Below are 22374 nucleotides of genomic sequence, written 5' to 3' on the forward strand. Positions count from 1 at the left end.
CCCGTTTTTGTAAGAGAGCTATTTAAAAGAAGAATTTCAAATATAATATTAACATGTTATTACACCCCAAAATTAAAAAAAACAACCTTTTATTACATTATTGCAATACATTATTGTCTGACATTACTGTGTGAAATGCTCAGCTGTGCATTCTGCCTAAAGGAAAACATCTATACCAAGCATACAAAGCTTGTCTTAGTTTAACAATATAATTATTACTTGCACAGTGCACAAAAAAAAGTATGAGAATGGTGTAATCTCGGCGTAACAGCCATTCTATAACGATGGTATTAATTTGAATCCTTTCAGTATCACACAGTAGATATTTCCACACTTTATAATTACACTTTATAATTAAACTCTTTCCATATAGCATGTGTTCCCATAAGCCATTTTCTAAACGTGAATACGAGTTCTTGACAGTGTAGTTCACTAAGGAATGTTTTGATAAGGTGCTGCCGGTGTGTGGAGGAAGTTGTTAAGTTACATTCTCATCATACTGTCGTAGCGCATCACACCCTCCCTCGCGATATCTCCACACCGCAGGCAGCTCGAGCGCAGGATGTGTTGAACGAAGGCGGGTTTCTGACGAACAAACTCCAATAAGCGAAGAGATCGATGTTTTCTCCATCAATCTGGAAATTTGAGAGCACAGTAATCTTAACAGGTTGTGTTTTATCAGCAGCATTTGAGGAATGCCAGTGCTGTTGTCAAAATAACGTTATTTTGAGTAATTGTGCGCAATTGCATATAGGCAGCATCAAGGGTTACTTCAATCAATCAAACCTGGGACTTGGTCCTTGATCAGAGGAGCTCACCTGCTCAGGTAAGAGAGAGTACATGGCATGCATTTCTTTGTAATATAATCTTACAAGACTGCATACGTAATGTATAGTTTTATCAATATTTGCAGATACATGTCTGATTATTATAATTCCCCACTTTATGGTGTATTTCTTTTTTTCTGACCAATGTCACTTGGGAACTTTTTTATTCAATATTACATGGTTGTTGACATAATTTAACTGAAAAAAAGGTAGGCCGATTTATATACAGAGATAAAGGTTGTGATGCAAAAGGCAGGTTGACCTTTATTGTTATGAATCTTGCCCTGGAGGCAAAACTTAGCGTTTCCTCTAGATTGGCCAACATTGTCTATATTGTAAAAACATTAACTTTTTGGTCTTAAATTGAGGTTAGGGTTAGGCATTAGGGTTAGCACTGTGGTTAAGTTTAAGGTTAGGTTTAAAATCAGATTTCATGACTTTGTGTCTGCTCCAGCGACACACTAAAATATAATGGTTCTAAATAGACCCAGATAAGGGTTATTTGACTTGTAACCATAACGGAACCCTTTTTGGTGCTGTAGTTACAACCCTATTTGGACCCCTTTTATATAGGACCCCTTTTAATGGTTCTTTACAGAACCTTTATGGAGAATGGTTCTATAAAGAACCGTTAAAAAAGGATCTATATAGCACCGGGAAAAAAGGCTCCAGCTGTGGTTACAACCCTAATTGGGGCTATTAGAACCCTTTTTAATGTTTCTTTCTAGATGCTTTATGGAGAACGGTTCCATAAATAACATTTTTCAATCTAAAAGGTTCTTTGTAGATCCTTTTGAAGAACCATACAGGGTTCTTAATTCTGGTCAGCCACATTATACTGTTAAAATGCTATAGGTGTTATTAATGAGTTAATTGACAAGTTGAATCAAGTGAGCTACCTCTGGAACAGCTGGGGGGTCCCTGAGGAGAGAATTGAGACCCACTGACTGATTTAGTCAACCATTTTCAATTGACAGGCCATACATGACTCATTCACAAGACACCATCACTGGCCATAAATAACATGCAATGGCATAACACAACACATTAGATAAACTGGAATGATAAACATTCTCACTCACGGTTGTACAAAAAGAGCTGTGCGCAAACCACACCCCAAAATATTCTAATGAGCCGGTCCCCAACATATTAATTATCACTAAAAGAGCAAAGAACCTTTTTGTGAACTGTAAAGAGCCATTGAAGAATTCAAAGGGTTTTTTGAGCCATTATGGTTCCACATAGAGCCATTACCCTTCCCAAAGAACCCTTGAGGAACCCTCATTTTTAGAGCGCAGTGACCGCTTTGCAGAGCTGCCTCCAGTACATGAGTCATCTCAATAAATGCCAAACTGCATAAAAAGGATGTAGTGAACAGCCTGTAATGTGCTGACATTAATAAGCATTGATTTACTTTGAACCTTTGTGTAATGACAAGCAGACATTGTTTGCAAATAACAGATAAAGACCAATAAAAGATGACATTCCAGTCAGGTTTTGAATAGCTTATCCTGCCCATTATTTTATGTTGATACATGCACAGATGAAGGCGATTTCTCAACATGTGTTCGATGAATCAAATAAGATCACCTTGATACTTATTGAATTATTATTGAATTATCATCCCGGCAGAGTGGAAAACAAAATGACAAATGAATGTTAGGTTATAACCCTTTTACTACTTCACGGTGAGATGATCTGTGAATTCCTATGGATGCTACAATAGCCACTCAAGTCAGTAAATAAAACAAAAATGGAGAGAGTAAGCCCTAGTTCAAAAACCTCTCTATCGCCGTATCAAACTTAAAAACACGTATCTTTGTCTTTGGAAGAGTGGGGATAGAGTGCCTTCTGAAACCACGCAATGCAACTCATCAAACTTTTGACAATAGTTCGGCAGCCTCTTTCGGTGCTATGCAAGTGAAACAGGCCTCTGTTTCAGGCAGCGCGCCAGAGCAGTTCTTCCACTGTCGGGAGAAATGGTAATGTATGTTAAAATATGTTAATTGTAAAGGTTGCTTGGCCACACCCACCGCGGGAAGCACAATCATGGGCTCGGATTCTTAGGTGGACTTCTGTGAGAGGTCACTGTTATGCCAGCCGACTAAACTCAACTCCACGATTCACGATGGAGTTGAGCGGTGACTAGTGTGGGCGACTGGAGTTCGAACGTCACATAAAATAAAGCTTTTAAAATCAAAATCGATGGATTTCCACACCCAAAGAATAAGCCGCGTTTACAAAGAACAATGTCATGGAGTTGTTTAGTCGGCTACTGTTATGCCTGAATTGAACCCAAAACCAACGAGGAAGTCTGCTGCAGTGTTGAGAGCGGTTGAATGAAAACAATCGGTATGCCAAGCAAGACGTCCATGCCAGACGACTTTTAATTTCTATTCAGTTTGACTCACCATAAGTTCAGTGTCTGAACTGTGCATTATAATGTTATATCCATATCCCTTAATTATGGACGTACACAAGCCATAACTCAGCAATCACATACTGTATGGGTAGCCTAGCCTACAGATGATGCATGGACTTGTAAGGCAAAATATGAATGTTCTCTACCTTCCAACCATTGTACTCTACTATGTTCCCACAGGATCTAAGTTGAGTCAGCGATGGCAGGACATTCAGGTAGCCCCCAGGTAGTTCTAAAGACAGAGGAACAGTCCAATAGAGTCATCTTCACCTACTTCCAGGGTGACATCGGTAGCATGGTGGACCAACACTTCAACCGTGCCCTCAGCAAGGCCAGTAAGACCAAGGCCCCCAGCGGGAAGGGCAAAAAGAGCCGCAAGGCTGTCAAATCTGGTGAGCAGACTGATACCTAACTATGCAATGAAGGTTGGAATTAAGATTGGAGTGATTGATTGAGTGATTGGCCAATACACTTGGAGTCCAGTGCAATTAGGAAATAAACTTTATATAATATATACATTTTATATATATAATTATGTACATATACATAATATATATATATATATATATATATTATTGTGGCTGAATGGAAGCAATTCCCCGCAGCAATGTTCCAGCGTCTAGTGGAAAGCCTTCCCAGAAGAGTGGAGGCTGTTATAGCAGCAAAGGTGGAACCAACTTCATATTAATGCCCATGATTTTGTAATGAGATGTTTGACAAGCAGGTGTCCACATACTTTTGGCCATATAGTGTACATTGATCTAAATCAGGCTTGAATTATGAATGCAGGTACTATCAGTCTGACAATGATTTTGATGTGATATGAAGGCTAAGGGCTTCATGTTTCTAGAACCATATCGCAATTGAGAATCGATTCAGGTTTAGATGGAGTAATTGGCTGTTTTGGCTGCCAGAGCCAGTATACAGTGCATTCGGAAAGTATTCAGACCCTTTGACTTTTTCCACATTTTGTTGTAAAATTGATTACATTGTTTTTTTCCCTCATCAATCTACACACAATACCACATAATGCACTATATATATATATATATATATATTGTATATTGTTGATATGTTGAAATGATGCAGGTAATGTTATTTTATAGACTTAGATTTTATCTGCTAATTTCAGCTTGTCTATCCCCCCAAAAAATATATTAAAAAAGTCATTTCATTTTTTGCAATGAACTTTGTATGCTATCATCATGATGCTGTGTGCACCAAACAAGAAAACGTGTGTTCACTGACATGTGAAATGTACAAGATGAACACATTTCTAGACTCTTTGTGGATGTATTTTTCTCTATCCACATCTGTTTCAGAGTCTGACTCAACATCTTGCCAGTGGGTTGTTCCAACCCCATCTTGGTCTGAAGACCATTTTCCCCCTGTGTCTGGTCGACTTCATCTGAGCAGCACCAATGAGTCTCTTTCCAGCCACCGCCTGGCTCTCAGCTCCCCAGATGAGAGCACCAACCCATTGGCCTTCGCTCCTAGGCAACATGGTGGTCTGGGCCTGCCTGCCATGGCCTATCCTCACTCCATGTCCCATGAGGGCCTGGGGGTCACTGGACAGCCTTACACCAACTCCCTGCTCAATCTCCTCCATAGTGACCGGTCAGAGGTGGCTGCAGGCGTGGCCTCGGGCTCCAAACCAGAGCTCCTCCCTAGCTGGATGGGTCAACCTGGCTTCAGAGACCCCATGAACCCTGACTCAGGTATGGCTGCCTCTACCCAGATCCTTTATCACTATGCATGTGCAGGGAGAGGGAGACTTCTTTCTTTCACATAGATTAGATAGTGAACTGACAAATAACTCTGTAATTCCATATCCTTTGGATTTTGTAAAGATTAGGGAGGTTTTATAGTATCTATGCTCCAGTGTTTTTTTTTTAAACTTAATTTATTTTGGTGGTTTGCTTGGTTTTCCAAAGGTCTCTTTTGAGTTAGTCAACACCTATTCTACCCTCTTTTGGGAATAGGTCTGCAGAAAAGGGAACTCTATTGGTATTAAATGAAGCATGACCGCGCAGGGAAGAGAGGAGTCTGCAACATGTGCATGCTGTGTTCACTCCTCTGGTTATCAGACAGGCCTCCTCCACAGCCACTAGAAGAAGGAACTGCCGGTAACTCTCCGCTCTGTTCCTCTTCAAAGGATGACTTCAGTTCCTCGCAATGCAACAGCTGGAACTGCCTCTTAGAAACAAATCACTTACTGACTAACCAGTTTGCAAACCGGATCATAATTCACATCAAAGACCAAGGTGACAACCACTGCTAGTCGCCAGTATGCTGCCTACAACTCAATAACTTTTATACACAAGGACAGCGAGAGAGGGAGGGAGAGGGAGAAGGGGAGTGTTTTGCATGTGTAAGAAAAACCGTGTTATGTCAAAAGTAGCCTGTATCGACTGTGGAGAAAATTTACAATGTTTTTTAAGATTATTTTATTGAAATGTTGGTGTTTAGGAATATCTGTTTCCTCTGATGTGTGGACTTCTAAAGGAGGGGGTTTTGATGTGATTTGCAGTTGTGATATGGAAACAGAAACTGTTTTCATTTTTTTGCACGTAGCAAATTAATGAAATGCAGTTGATATCCTAATAAATGATTGCCAAAGTAACCATGAAAATGAAAGATGTTTATGAAGAGGTTTTTGTTATTCAGAGATTTCTGATGAGAATACCAAGTAGACGATCTGTAGGAATTGACACAAACCTCTTTTACTGTAATAATTGAGTTGTGATTCGTGATTAAACATTAAAAAATTAATCTGTTCCATCTTAAAAGTAGACTCAGTGAAATTACATTGCCACGAGCAGCATCGCATATTTTGAGATGAGCAAGATGCAAGACTTTGCTCCCACACAGTCACACACAGTATCTCTGCATGGGTTCACTTCACCCTGTTAGAGCGTGGTAGCCACAGGACCAAAACGGGAGAAGTTGAGCCTTGCTGTTTACTTTCTGCATCTACGTCATATCGCTGAGTCTACCTTTAATGAAGTGGAAATACATGATGAACTGGATCAGTTGAGATATCTCTCGCCTGGCAAGTGCACATAGTTTACATTACTTTCACAGGAACAGACCTCAAGCCATTTAGAACAAGTGTGACAATACTGCCATCCTGTGGCTGAAAATAAGAAGAGGAAAAAGGTGCCAAATGTATTTCATTTTCAAACTGAAATAAATACTAGACTACTAAATATGGTCATGTTTTTGCATTCATTTTTTTATGTTCATTATGTGTATTTACATTTACACTTCAGTAATTTAGCAGATGCTCTTATCCAGAACAACATACAGTTAATGCATTCATCTTAAGATAGATGGGTGGGACAACCACATATCACAGGCATAGTAAGTACACTTTTCCTCAATAAAGTAGCTAACAGCAAAGTCAGAACTAGAAAGGGGGGGGGGGGTCGAGGTGAGGAGGGGGATTATTTAAGATACTCTTTGAAGAGGTCCCTACCTCTTTCAGGTGCTTTTGGAAGATGGGCAAGGACTCTGCTGTCCTAGCTTCAGGGGGAAGCTGGTTCCACCATTGGGGTGACAGGACAGAGAAGAGCTTGGGTACGTGGTGCAGACACTGATCCTCTCCACGTCACCTGGTAGGAGCGGCTTGCCAGGTATGATGCAATCAAAGAGTGTGCGAAGCCTGAGACACCCAGCCCTGTAGGGTGGAGAGGAGGATCTGATGGTTCATGGTGTCAAAGGCAGAGGATAGATCTAGGAGGATGAGAGAGAGTCAGCTTTGGCAGTGCAGAGAGCCTCCGTGACACCGAGAAGAGCAGTCTCGGTTGAGTGATATGTCTTGAAGCCTGATTGGTTAGGGTCAAGAAAATCGTTCTGAAAGAGATAGCGAGAGAGTTGGTCAGAGACAGCACACTCAAGTGTTTTGGAAAGAAAAGAAAGAAAGGATACAGGTTTATAGTTTTTGACGTCAGTTAGTTGAGTGTTAGTTTCTTGAGGAGGGGAGCGACTCGGGCCATTTTAAAGTCAAGAGGGGACGCAGCCAGTGGTCAAGGATGAGTTGATCGGGGAAATGTGGATTGGGAGAAGATCTCCAGAGATGGTCTGGAGAAGGGATTAGAGGATGGGGTCAAGCGGTCAAGGAGTAGGGTAGTTCTGTGTGAGTGGGACCAGTGGACTCAATAGGCTGAGTGAATGAGGAGCGGATGTCGTCAACCTTCTTTTCAAAGTGGTTGACAAAGGCAGAGAGGGAGGAGTGAGGGGGGGGAGGATTAAGGAGCGGGGAAAAAGTGGAAATGAGCTTATCAAGGTGTTAAGCTCATTGGCCCAAGGGCACCTGGTGGGTGATACATGACAACAACGTTAAGCTTGAGTGTACAAGTGACAGTGACATAAAGGAATTCAAGTGAGGAGATGAGAGAGGGAGAAAAGAGAAAATCTCCAGTTAGGATAAATTAGTAGCCCTGTGCCACCACCGCGATAACCAGATGATCTTGGACTACGAGAGAAAACGTAGTCAGATGAAGAGAGAGCAGCTGGAGTACCAGTGTTCTCTGGGGTGATCCATGTTTCCGTCAGGGCCAAAAAGTAAAGGGTATGAAAGGCAACATAGGCTGAGATGAACTCTGCGTTCTTGACCACAGATCGGCAGTTCCAAATGCTGCAAGTGACCCGGGGAATTCAACATGGGGGTATAGTGGATTATCTTCAATAATACAAATAGAATCGTTTTTTCTTTTAGAATTTGGGGCTGATAATTTATGTAGAATGTTTGGTTAATAGTGACAATGACCATCCTATACATGACCAAATACAATTAAAAGCACTCTGCTAAGAGGTCTCAAACCTCACTGCCATATTCCTTGTTCAGTGCCACTAAAAAGAGAGCAACGAAAACTTAAGAGCTGTTGAGTTTGCGTTGTGTTTCTGCAGTAGCATAGGTAGAGTGCAGACAGATATGGGAGAAGGCTAATAGGGGGTTAAAGCTACTCTAGCGTGTCACTTATTCTGTGAGTTGCCCATTTCAGCTTTCCGCTGAGCTCATACGTCCTTTCTCAGTGGTACTATTTGAAAGCATACTGTGCCATGCCTAATGGCTGTTCCTTTCTTCTCTGCCCCGTCCTACATTATAACACTAATTTGCAACTTATGTTGAATAACTGGACTGAAAAGAGTCTGAAAATCAGAAGAAAAGGCAAAGAAGAAAAGCAGGAAGAATGAGGTGATTAAAAACTCCCCCTAAAACACGTGCAGGGATTGGGATTATGGCTAGGGTCACCATTGTCCAGGACTCTGGAGCTATTGGGGTTAAGTACCTTGCTCAAGGGCACAGCGACATATTTTTCACCTGGTTGGCTCCGGGATTTGACCACTCTAACCTTGAGGATGTTATAAAATGAAGATGAAATGTTGGCTTTGTTCTGTTTTCCAAAAAACTAGACCAAGAAAAAACATCCTCAATCAAATTTGAACTCTGTTTTTTGATGTAGGCTACTTAAAGTGCTAACCATCTTAAATAAACATGCCCCATTCAAGAAATTTAGAACCTGGAACAGATATAGCCCTTGGTTCTCCCCAGACCTGACTGCCCTTAACCAACACAAAAACATCCTATGGCGTTCTGCATTAGCATCGAACAGCCCCCGTGATATGCAGCTGTTCAGGGAAGCTAGAAACCATTATACACAGGCAGTTAGAAAAGCCAAGGCTAGCTTTTTCAAGCAGAAATTTGCTTCCTGCAACACTAACTCAAAAAAGTTCTGGGACACTGTAAAGTCCATGGAGAATAAGAACACCTCCTCCCAGCTGCCCACTGCACTGAAGATAGGAAACACTGTCACCACTGATAAATCCACCATAATTGAGAATTTCAATAAGCATTTTTCTACGGCTGGCCATGCTTTCCACCTGGCTACTCCTACCCCGGTCAACAGCACTGCACCCCCCACAGCAACTCGCCCAAGCCTTCCCCATTTCTCCTTCTCCCAAATCCGTTCAGCTGATGTTCTGAAATCTGGACCCCTACAAATCAGCCGGGCTAGACAATCTGGACCCTTTCTTTCTAAAATTATCTGCCGAAATTGTTGCCACCCCTATTACTAGCCTGTTCAACCTCTCTTTCGTGTCGTCTGAGATTCCCAAAGATTGGAAAGCAGCTGCGGTCATCCCCCTCTTCAAAGGGGGGGACACTCTTGACCCAAACTGCTACAGACCTATATCTATCCTACCATGCCTTTCTAAGGTCTTCGAAAGCCAAGTCAACATACAGATTACCGACCATTTTGAATCTCACCATACCTTCTCTGCTATGCAATCTGGTTTCAGAGCTGGTCATGGGTGCACCTCAGCCACGCTCAAGGACCTAAACGATATCTTAACCGCCATCGATAAGAAACATTACTGTGCAGCCGTATTCATTGATCTGGCCAAGGCTTTCGACTCTGTCAATCACCACATCCTCATCGGCAGACTCGACAGCCTTGGTTTCTCAAATGATTGCCTCGCCTGGTTCACCAACTACTTCTCTGATAGAGTTCAGTGTGTCAAATCGGAGGGTCTGCTGTCCGGACCTCTGGCAGTCTCTATGGGGGTGCCATAGGGTTCAATTATTGGACCGACTCTCTTCTATGTATACATCAATGAGGTCGCTCTTGTTGCTGGTGAGTCTCTGATCCACCTCTACGCAGACAACACCATTCTGTATACTTCTGGCCCTTCTTTGGACACTGTGTTAACAACCCTCCAGGCAAGCTTCAATGCCATACAACTCTCCTTCCGTGGCCTCCAATTGCTCTTAAATACAAGCAAAACTAAATGCATGCTCTTCAACCGATCGCTGCCCGCAACTGCCCGCCTGTCCAACATCACTACTCTGGACGGCTCTGACTTAGAATACGTGGACAACTACAAATACTTAAGTGTCTGGTTAGACTGTAAACTCTCCTTCCAGACCCATATCAAACATCTCCAATCCAAAGTTAAATCTAGAATTGGCTTCCTATTTCGCAACAAAGCATCCTTCACTCATGCTGCCAAACATACCCTTGTAAAACTGACCATCCTACCAATCCTCGACTTTGGCCATGTCATTTACAAAATAGCCTCCAATACCCTACTCAACAAATTGGATGCAGTCTATCACAGTGCAATCCGTTTTGTCACCAAAGCCCCATATACTACCCACCATTGCAACCTGTACGCGCTCGTTGGCTGGCTCTCGCTTCATACTCGTCGCCAAATCCACTGGCTCCATGTCATCTACAAGCCTCTGCTAGGTAAAGTCCCCCCTTATCTCAGCTCGCTGGTCACCATAGCATCTCCCACCTGTAGCACACGCTCCAGCAGGTATATCTCTCTAGTCACCCCCAAAACCAATTCTTTCTTTGGCCGCCTCTCCTTCCAGTTCTCTGCTGCCAATGACTGGAATGAACTACAAAAATCTCTGAAACTGGAAACACTTATCTCCCTCACTAGCTTTAAGCACCAACTGTCAGAGCAGCTCACAGATTACTGCACCTGTACATAGCCCACCTATAATTTAGCCCAAACAACTACCTCTTTCCCTACTATATTTAATTTAGTTATTTATTTTGCTCCTTTGCACCCCATTATTTTTATTTCTACTTTGCACATTCTTCCATTGCAAATCTACCATTTCAGTGTTTTACTTGCTATATTGTATTTACTTTGCCACCATGGCCTTTTTTTGCCTTAACCTCCCTTATCTCACCTCATTTGCTCACATCGTATATAGACTTGTTTATACTGTATTATTGACTGTATGTTTGTTTTACTCCATGTGTAACTCTGTGTCGTTGTATGTGTCGAACTGCTTTGCTTTATCTTGGCCATGTCGCAATTGTAAATGAGAACTTGTTCTCAACTTGCTTACCTGGTTAAATAAAGATGAAATATATATATATATATTTTTAAAGCCTTTACTTTTACTTAAACTTTGAGTTTTCTACTTTTTGTAGACTTAAACCCTCCCCCGTCTATAAATGTTACCGGCCTGGCGAGAGTACTTTCAATTTAGATTTATTCGTCTGAAGGAGAACAATGAGTATGTTTGTTTACCTCATTCAAACCGAAGTAAACACATCTGGATGAGCTCTTGTGATTCTTTAGCCCTGTTGCATCCTTTCATAAAAATGAAAAATAAATGTATGGCACTGTGAACAACAATACACCAAAACTCTCACTTCTACCTTCACCTAGGAACAATTTCCCCGCTGCATTCTTTGCTGCATTTACTAGATATGAGATTGCAGTTATGAGATTGCAGTAACATGGTAATAGATTGGTGGTATACTGGTGCCCTCTCCCTACACCCCCCCACCCCTTTCCTAATCAGATTGCCAAGCATGTTGAGGTCTACCCCTCACTATAGGCACCATTGTCTGCTGCAGATAGAGGAACAGCTATCTCCACACACTTGCTTGTTGATTATTGGTGGCTCTGCACTAATTCTAGCACCTTCTCATCTGGTACTGTAACAACCCCGGTCCAAATGAAAAAAGGACAATGCCAGAACCCAGAAATCCCCCCACCATCCAACACAATGCAGACACAGACAGAGACAATGTCAACTGCACTCCACACTGCCCTTTCCCACCTGGACAAAAGGAACACATATGTGAGAATGCTGTTCATTGACTACAGCTCAGCGTTCAACATCATAGTGCCCATAAAGCTCATCACTAAACTAAGGTCCCTGGGAGTAAACACCTCCCTCTGCAACTGGATCCTGAATTTCCTGACGGGCCGCCCCCAGGTGGTAAGGGTAGGCAACAACACATCTGACACACTGATCCTCAACATTGGGGCCCCTCAGGGGTGCGTGCTTAATCCCTTCCTGTAGTCCATGTTCATCCATGAATGGGTGGCCAAACACGACTCCAACACCATCATTAAGTTTGCTGACGACACAACAGTAGTAGGCCTGATCACCGACAACGATGAGACAGCCTATCGGGAGGAGTCAGAGACCTGGCAGTGTGGTGCCAGGACAACAACCTCTCCCTCAATGTGATCAAGACAAAGGAGGTGATTGTGGACCACAGGAAAAGGAGGGCCAAACAGGCCCCCATTAACATCGACGGGGCTGTAGTGGAGCGGGTCAAGAGTAGCAGGTTCCTTGGTGTCCACATCACCAATGAACTATCATGGTCCAAACACACCAAGACACCAAGACAGTCGTCCCCTCAGGAGACTGAAAAGATTTGGCATGGGTCCCTGGTTCCTCAAAAGGTTCAGCTGGAACATCGAGAGCATCCTGACCGGTTGCATCACCACCTGGTATGGCAACTGCTCGGCATCCGACCGTAAGGCTCTACAGAGGGTAGTGCGTATGGCCCAGTACATCACTGGGGCCAAGCTTCCTGACATCCAGGACCTATGGCCTATACTAGGCGTTGTCAGAGGAAGGTCCAAAAAATTGTCAAAGACTCCAGTCACCCAAGTCACAGACTGTTCTCTCTGCTACCGCACGGCAAGCAGTACCGGAGCACCAAGTCTAGGTCCAAAAGGCTCCTTAATAGCTTCTACCCCAAGCCATAATCAAATGGCCACCCAGACTATTTACATTAACACCCCCTCCCCCTTTGTTTTTACACTGTTATTGCTGCTACTTGCTGTTTATAATCTATGCGTAGTCACTTTACGCCTACCTATATGTACAAATTACCTAGACTAACCTGTGGCCCCGCACATTGACTCAGTACCGGTACCCCCTGTATATAGCCTCGTTTTTGTTATTTTATTGTTTTCCTTTTTATATATCACGGTTATATTTGGTGCATGTGACAAATAAAATTTGATTTGATTTGATTTTTGACACATCTCACATGCACGTGCACACACACGCAAACACACGCACACACAAAACTCTTATGTGGTTCCTTCCTGTGTGTAACGTGTCACCACTGGTGGTACAGAAGAGCCTTTGTTCCTTGGCTTCAACACCAATAGACATCTGAGGACTTCTAAACAAACAGTATTCACCTGTATCTCAATACATGTATAAGATACATTTAAAAAAATAAAAATATTTGGTGGAGATTTGACATTACTAGCTAATTACTCAAAGTTCCAGGCATCCTTAGCATTCTATTTACATGTATTATTTTTTAGAGTGAGATGAGGGGAGTCATTTGACATCCATTTCAGCAGTTTGATTGATGCGCTACCATCTGCCTTTGTCACAGAGGCTCCGTCCAATCAATTTGTTGGACACGCTCTTCTCCTAAATTCAGAGTCTATCAGTGACTCAGAAGCCAGGTGTGCCACAACAGTAGCAGTGCAGCGCTACACATGACTAATTAGCTCATTAGTTACAGAGAAACAGAGCTGTCAATGTGGAACAATAAGAAGTTTACAGGTGACATTAGAATATAATGTCCCTTAGATTTTTCCCATGGTAATGTGTTATTTCAGTTTCACAAACACATTTAGAACCTAGCCACCACTGATGTATGATTGGCCACCTTTGGTTCCCCCCATTCTCATTGGGTCAGAGTGCTGTCATTCTGACTCAGATTGAAGAGGAAAATTCATTCTGGTTTGCCGTCTGGTCAGCCTCACTTGACGATGAGTTTTGTGATATCCTTCTCCCCAAAAAATAATGTTAAACTAGGTGCGAGGCCTAATTACACAGGACGAACTGTGGTTGAAAATTGTTTCCTTTCAGACGGCTTTGATGACATTCCAATAGAGATATAAAAACCTTTTAGGAACTACTGAAAGATCCATTACTACTATGTTTTAATTACTGGCAAACACGCACAAAAAAAAGACACACAAAAATAGGGACTGATCTATCTCCTACTGAAGCAGGAGCCAGGGGGCAATACAAAAGAAAAATTGGAGGTCCAAAACCCTTCCACACAGAAATATTGGCAGAATGTTTTTTCATAGAATTAAAAAGGCACTATTTTGTTGTTTTTTAGACTATCAAATAACATTACTTGCATAATTTCTCATTTCCAATACCGGACAATCCTCAAAGGAAGATATATTGGAGAAAACATTAGACTACTAGAAATAATTGAAAACTATGAGAATGCAGGGAAACCAGGTCTAATCTTTATAGCAGATTTGGAGAAAGCCTTTGATACAGTATGTCTAGAATCAGTTTATAAGTGCCTGGATTTTTAAAATAACTATTAAATAATGTACAACAATTCTTTATAAAAAAATAATAAATAACGGGTACTTCTCTGAGAACTTTGAATTGTCAAGAGGCGTAAAAAGGTTTCTCTCTGTCACCATACTTATTTATTATGGCCTTTGAACTGTTAGCGCTAAAAAAATCGAATTATCTAATTAAGGGGCAAACAATGAAGGGATTAGAGACAAAAGTAATAATGTACGCTGATGAGTAAAGGTTTTTTTGAGTCCTCAATCTTCAAAGGCCTTATTGAGGACTTGGATAATTTCTCTGGAAAGGGGATACCTAGCCAGTTGCACAACTGAATGCATTCAACCCCTCTGAATCAGAGAGGTGCTTTAATCGACATCCACATCATCAGCACCCAGGGAACAGTTGGTATTGGGGGTTAACTGCCTTGTTCAAGGATAGAAAATCAGATTTTTTTCAACTTCCAGGCTTGGGGATTCGAACCAGCGACCTTTAGGTTATTGGCCCTTAACCACTAGGCTACCTGCCACCCCTAAAACACAAATGTACTATATTACGAATTGGGTCTCTAAAAGATACAAACTTGAAATTGCCCTGTGGTCTCCTGATTAAATGTAAAGTTACACTGATTCATTCTCTAGTGATATCGCAGCTTACATATTTAATCATGATAAGGTTAAACAGGCATATTTACAGTGCCTTCAGAAAGTTTTCACACCCCTTAACTTTTCCATTTAAGTAGTTCAGCAGACGCTCTCATCCAGAATGACTTAAATGAGCGATAAGGGTTTAGTGCCTTGCTGAAGGGTACATCGACAGATTTTTCACCTCGTGGTTACTAGCCCAACGCTCATAACCGCTAAGCTACCTGCCACCCCAAAATGTTTCCACATTTTGTTGTGCTACAAAGTGGGATTTAATCGTCATTTTTTTCTGTCAACGATCTACATAAAATACTCTGTCAAATTGTAAGAAAAGTTCTAAAGTGGAAGAAAAATAAAATATCTTGATTAGACAAGTATTCAACCCCCTGAGTTAATACGTTAGAAATCACATTTGGCAGCAATTAGAGCGGTGAGTCTTTCTGGGTAAGTCTCTAAGAGCTTTCCACACCTGGATTGTGAAACATTTGCTTATTATTATTTTCAAAATTCTTCCAGCTCTGTCAAATTGGTTGTTAATCATTGCTAGACAATCATTTTCAGGTCTTGCCAAAGATTTTCAAGCAGATTTAAGTCAAAACTGTAACTCGACCACTAAGGAACATTCACTGTCTTCTTAGTAAGCAACTCCAGTATAGATATGGCCTTGTGTATTGGGTTATTGTCCTGTTGAAAGGTGAATTCATCTCCCAGTGTCTCGTGGATAGCACACTGAACCAGGTTTTCCTCTAGGATTTTGCCTGTGCTTAGCTCCATTACGTTTATTTTTATCCTGAAAAACTCCCCAGTCCTTAACTATTGCAAGCATACCTGTAACATGATGCAGCCACCACTATGCTTGAAAATATGGAGCATGGAACTCAGCAATGTGTTGTATTGGATTTGCCCCCAACATAACACTTTGTATTCAGGACAAAAAATAAATTACTTTGCTTAACTTTAGTGCCTTATTGCAAACATTATGCATGTTTTGGAATATGCTTATTCTGTACATGCATCTTTCTTTTCACTCTGTCAATCAGATTAGTATTGTGGAGTAAATACAATGCTGTTGATCCATCCTCAGTTTTCTGTTCACAGCCATTAACTCTGTAACTGTTTTAAAGTCACCATTCGCCTCATGGTGAAATCCCTGATATATGTTCAAAAATGAAAGAGGCAAATACTCCAAAGAGAAAGGAATTAATTGGTTTGTGTGCCTCCAAACGATAACCATTTATTTCTTAAAGTGACAATCGGCAGTTGAAACAATAACAAAGCCGAGGGATGGGGCTGGATAAATGTAACCACACTCAAATTCACAGACAGTATGGATGCAAGGACTGACCATCCATGATATCAACATTATAGGTTTAACCATGTTTTGAGGCTATTTACTTTTACTTTGTTTACAAACATTGGAGCAGGAAATTTGGGTTCTGATGGCGCACGACATTTGAAGTCAGCTCATGAGGCATTTCTAAGTTATATTTTAAAGAATCAATAGGAACATATTACTTTATGAGTCCGAAAATGGATGAAGCAAATGCTGATCGCCCCTTTAAAATGGCTAGTATAAATCTTAAATCTTAAAGTAGTGCATCCATTCTTTCAATTTAAACTATGATGTAAAATACTCGCCAAAAAAAGAATGCTCATTTAAAATAGGCAAGTCAGTTAAGAACAAATTCTTATTTTCAATGGCGGCCTAGGAACAGTGGGTTACCTGCCTGTTCAGGAGTAGAACAACATATTTGTACCTTGTCAGCTCAGGGGTTTGAACTTCCAACCTTCCGGTTCCTAGTCCAACACTCTAACCACTAGGCTACCCTACTATGGGACAGCTTGAGATCCAATTTGAATATTGAAACAATGTTGAAAATGTCAGAGAGACAGACAGCAAGGTTTATACAAATCTCTGCTGTTGAAAACTACATTTTAGTCTAAAATAAATGTGAGATAATGTCTAAATTATTTTTATAGTTGAGATCAAGTTTATAAATTGCCTGGCTGGGCTAATAAGACAGTGGATTCCGCAGTCAGATGGAACAGAGTAAATAGGCAAAACATCATCAATTTAGCTGGTGGTAACTTGTGGAATAGACACTGGCTGGAATGCGGTTTTAATCTAGCGGCATTCAGGATTAGACCCACCCATTGTACAAAAAGTCACATTGCCGGTGTTCAGATGGGTTCTGAAAAAACATTATCAATCATTGGGAAATAAGATTATACTCTAAGGTAAAGTGTTTATTTTTAGGACAATCTCAGTAGAAATTCTAAAAATAGAGAGGTTCAAAATAGAAAGATATATTGCAAAAGGAAATAGTAAAACGGTAGTGTACTGGGAAAGATGCGTTAGTCTGTGGACAAAATTTGAGTGTATTGTATATGTGCGCAAAAATAGCTGTAAGTAGCACTAGATAACGTATTGTTTATCCATTTCTTTACTCCAATCAGAGGAGTGGTGGTATGATTTAAAAAAATATATATAACAATATGGGGATTAGAAATTATGCAAACAATTAGTTTGATAGAACCTAAGTGTGTTTTCAGCGTGTATTCTAAGGCAGAAAGACCACTAACTCATAGGCTTTTAGATTCTCAGGAAGTCAGTGACGCCAATGAAGCTGATTGAAAAGGGATGGAGGAGGATTAAGTAAGAGTCATGCCTGCGGCGAGAGGCAGAGAGGGGTCGCGATCAATCGCACAGTGACACCATTGACCAACATGCCTCTGAGATTTACAGGGATCTCCCCTGATGATTACAATGTACCATAGTACCCTCCAAGCTCATCATCAAGCTGGAGGCCCAGGGTCTCAACCCCGCCCTGTGCAACAGGGTCCTGGACTTTCTGATGGGCCGCCCCCAAGTGGTGAAGGTAGGAAACAACATCTCCACTTTGCTGACCCTCAACACTGGGGCCCCACAAGGGTGTGTACTCAGCCCTCTCCTGTACTCCCTGTTCACCCACGACTGCGTAGCCATGCACGCCTCCAACTCAATCATCAAGTTTGCAGACGACACAATAGTAGTGGGACTGAGCACCAACAACGATGAGACAGCCTACAGGGAGTGTGGTGTCAGGAAAACAACCTCTCACTCAACGTCAACATAACAAAGGAGATGATCGTGGACTTCAGGAAACAGCAGAGGGAGCACCCCCCTATCCACGTTGAAGGGACAACAGTGGAGAAGGTAGAAATTTGAAGTTCCTGGCCGTACACATCACAGACAAACTGAAATGGTCCACCCACACAGACAGTGTGGTGAAGAAGGCGCAACAGGGGGCTGAAGAAATGTGTCTTGTCACCCAAAACCCTGACAAACTTTTACAGATGCACTATTGAGAGCATCATGTCGGACTGTATCACAGCCTGGTACGACAACTGCACCACCCTCAGCCGCAAGGCACAACGCATCACCGGGGGTAAACTACCTGCTCTCCATGACACTAACAGCACACGATGTCACAGGAAGGCCAAAAAGATCATCAAGGACAATAACCACCCGAGCCACTACCTGTACACACCGCAATCATCCAGATGGCGAGGTCAGTACAGGTACATCAAAGCTGGGACCGAAAGAATAGCTTCTATTTCAAGGCCATCAGACTGCTAAACAGCAATCACGAACTCAGTGATTGCTGCCTACATTGAGACCCATCACTGGACTCTTTAATAAATGGATCACTAGTCACTTTAAACAATTCCACTTTAAATAATGCCACTTTAATAATGTTTACATATCTTAGATTACTCATATCACATGTATATACTGTATTTTATACCATCTATTGCACCTTGCCTATACTGCTCGGCCATCGCTCATCCATATACTTACATGTACATATTCTCATTCACCCCTTTAGATTTGTGTGTATTAGGTAGTTGTTGGGGAATTGTTAGATTACCTGTTAGACATTACTGCACTGTCAGAACTAGAAGCACAAGCATTTCTCTACACTCACATTAACATCTGCTAACCATGTGTATGTGACCAATAACATTTGATTTGATAAGGCCTAAAGGTACCGGCAGGTACTCTATATGGGGTGGTCGTTACATAAAACACATTGAGGATGGGTTGCGTTGCAGGAGGTAGTGTCTGATGGATGGACTTGGCTGGGAAGAGTGTAACCTTTTCTCTGCTGCTGACACACTTACAGTACCTGCAATTCTCTATAGGAATTTTACATGGGTGCATTGTTGCCATGTTTCTGCTGCTTGAACAGCTGGAATGGCAACGTCATCTATCAAGAATTTAATGAATGCCACTGCCAGTGGAATAATGTTTTCTGAGAACGGAAGTGAAAATAAATGTTTAGGTTGCAGGGAGGTTCTGAGAACGTTTTATTCTAGTTCCTTGAAAGTTTTCCTGGGAGGTTTAAATAATGCTCTGAGAACGGAAATTATAGGTTACTTGGCAGTTTATGAATAACTTCCTTAAAGCGTGAAACGTATTCACACACAGAAGCGGATCAATTACACTGCTAGCTTATTTTTGGGTTAACTCCAAGCACAGATAGGACACATGGAAATTCATTTCCTTAGGCATTGATCATGCAAACACATTTTTTTTAGGGTTAGGTTTTTTTTGTTGTTGACACAGTATAAGTGAGATTCAAACCTATAAACTTCTCTCTATCCATGGAATAAGTCCACTGCACCACCAGGATGGAGCTAGTATGCCCTGTTTTTTTAGCTGTTCACCTTCGTCTATTTAAATGGACCTCATTTCAAATAAAACAAGCACTCATTAAGATCAGGTGTGGCCAAGTAGTGGGTGCAGCCAACACACCTGAACACATTTAACAAGATAGAGGATAGAGTTTTGTTGATGTTGAGAACAGATTTTATGCGATATGTTTTTAAATACGGAGTGGCTGCAGTTCTGGATTTTCTGGAACCTGACTTGCAGTGGCTATTGATACAGAGATTTCTGTGCATCATTTAAAAACATTTGTAGCTGCTGCCCACTCTGCTGCCTACCTAGCTTCACTCAGTGCTCCCACTACTCCGCTGCCCACCCTGTTGTGACTTTTTGGCTGTGGTAACTAGTGACGACCCCTTGACATGGAGGGGGAAACTTCATGTTGTACACTAAATATATGGTTGACATGTTCAAAATATTCATTCCATTCCTAAAGTGCGATGTCATGTTCTTTTTTCAGGAGGCGTGTTAGGCTACATGTAGCTATCATGTTGTATACAAAAGACCTTGATCGACGTGTTCGTACAAACTTTATGTTTCATGTCATTAGCTGATGAGTTACATGCAGCTATTTAGGCAATCATATCAAACACAAGCAAGACACAGACAGGCAGTAAAAATATAGATCATTTTCATTACAAAAATTAGCTAGTTCTTTTTTCAGCATCTCGTCCTACAATATGTCAGCATTATTATGAACACACAAAACAAAGCGGTCAGGATACAGATGCTCGGCTGCCTAGAACATTCGGCTGCCCAGAGGTGGAACTGCTAGCAAGACACAGACATGCAGTGTTATTAGCGATTTAATGTTATTTTTCCATCATAATTCCAAACATTGGCTAAGCAGTCGGCAGACAGGCAGTCAAGGTAGTAGTGTGCTATTGTTCAGGAGCTCTGGCTAGTGGCTACGATATCTCAGCAACCATAAAGATTAGCCAGCCTACATAATCACACAAAACGCTGATCGTTTTTGCTCCAATGCAATGTGTATTGCACCAGAAGAGGAGTGTGAACTTCAAGCCAATCATGATGGGAAACATATTTTATAAAGTTCCAAGTGGTGAAAACCTTGCAAAAGTCTATCCCTTCAGCAGAAACGTGTGAAACCCTTCAGTTGCTACAGCTTAACCACCAACATGTTGTTCATCATGTCAGCACTAAAGAAAAACAAAAGGTACCATCAGACTTGAACACCTCAGAGGCAATACTGAAACAGTTTGAGGACGTTTTTGAAGGGATGGGGGCTCGACCAGGTGAGCTTGACCTGGTGGGGGATGAGTCTGTTAGACCAGTTCAACAGATTCCCCACCGAATCCTTGTTCCACTGAAGGAAAAGACACTAAAGGCTGTTGATTCAATGGAGGAACAGGGTGTCATTACGAAGGTCACCAAACCTACTGAGTGGATAATCCACATGGTTGTGGTGGAATAGCCTGGCAAAATAAGAGTCTGCCTCGATCCAAGTGCCCTGGACAAGGCCTGAAGAAGTACTGCCAAGCCTGGCAAAAGCGAAAATATTTTTGGTTATGGATGCAAAAAATGGGTACTGGCAGGAAAGGTTGGATGAAGAGAGTAGTTACCTCACCACATTCTGGACCCACAAAGGTAGATATCGGTGGACAAGGTTACCTTTTGGAGTGAAACCAGCTGCAGAGGAATGACAGCGAAGGCAACATGATGCACTTCAGGGACTGCAAGGAATAAGCGTCATAGCTGATGACATCCTGGTATAAGTCTGTGGTGCTACAATGGAAGAAGCAGTGCAGGACCATGGCCACAACCTGACTCCACTCTTACAAAGAGCAAGGGAGATGGATCTAAAGCTGAATAAAGACAAAGTTAAGCTCAGGCTCACAAGTACTACATACATGGGACATATTTTGACAGCTGAAGGCCTGAAGCCAGTCCCCAAGAAGGTGGAAGCAGTACAGCAAATGCCGCCACCTACAGACGCAAAAGCAGTGCAGCGACTGCTTGGTTTTGTAAATGACTTAGCCAAATTTTTACCTCCTCTGTCTGACGTATGTGAGCCATTGCGTTGGCTGACCAATAAAAATGTGCTGTGGGCATGGCTTCCTCAACATGATGCTGCATTGGAGCAAATCAAGAAATTGATAAGCAACCAACCAATACTGAGGAACTATGACCTCTCTGGGGAAGTGACCCGTCAATGTGACAAAGGCCCAGGGGCAATGCTCCTGCAGAAGGGGCAGCCCATTGCATTTGCTTCAAGGACATTGACACCCACGGAGCAAGTGTCCGTTTGCCTGTGACCGTTTTGATCAATACCTTCATGGTAGGGACTTTATCACGGTGCACACTGATCACAAGTCGCTTGAGGTTATCTTAAAAAAAAACAATTTTGTCTGCCCCGAAGCGACTTCAAAGGATGATGCTAAAGCTTCAGCGTTATCAACTACAGGTAGTATACAAGAAGGAGTAGAGCTTCACATTGCAGATTTATTGTCTAGGACAGCACTACCAACAACTAGTCACCCGCAATATCGGACAAATGAGACTGTATATGCTCTTCAGGCTGTGGTTGAAGATGTGAACCATGCTACAGGTCAAAACATCTGCCTGCAGACACGGGATACTATCAAAGATCATTCAGCAGAGGACAAGACTTCTCGAATGCTTCCGTCTTTTAT

The 22374-nt window shown here is 41.9% G+C and overlaps 1 protein-coding gene across 1 annotated transcript; it reads left to right on the top strand.

Moving 5' to 3' along the window:
• The first annotated feature begins 477 nt into the window (after positions 1 to 477).
• Positions 478 to 6458, top strand: LOC110488744 (uncharacterized). The gene is made up of 4 exons (XM_021561081.3): positions 478 to 826; positions 3430 to 3641; positions 4572 to 4967; positions 5232 to 6458. The coding sequence occupies exons 2-4, from the start codon at positions 3449 to 3451 to the stop codon at positions 5261 to 5263; spliced, it is 621 nt and encodes a 206-aa protein (XP_021416756.3). The 5' UTR covers positions 478 to 826; positions 3430 to 3448; the 3' UTR covers positions 5264 to 6458.
• The last annotated feature ends 15916 nt before the right edge of the window (positions 6459 to 22374 follow it).

This window comes from Oncorhynchus mykiss, chromosome 14 (genome assembly GCF_057628025.1).
Source record: "Oncorhynchus mykiss isolate SJ-2025 chromosome 14, ASM5762802v1, whole genome shotgun sequence".
NCBI lineage: Eukaryota > Metazoa > Chordata > Actinopteri > Salmoniformes > Salmonidae > Oncorhynchus > Oncorhynchus mykiss.

Bases quoted from the DNA above. Each gene is read 5' to 3' on its own strand.
- LOC110488744 (XM_021561081.3), top strand. From the start codon at position 3,449: ATGGCAGGACATTCAGGTAGCCCCCAGGTAGTTCTAAAGACAGAGGAA. The intron at 3,642-4,571 runs GTGAGCAGACTG...CATCTGTTTCAG, and splicing joins CCGCAAGGCTGTCAAATCTG to AGTCTGACTCAACATCTTGC. The intron at 4,968-5,231 runs GTATGGCTGCCT...TTTTGGGAATAG, and splicing joins CCCCATGAACCCTGACTCAG to GTCTGCAGAAAAGGGAACTC.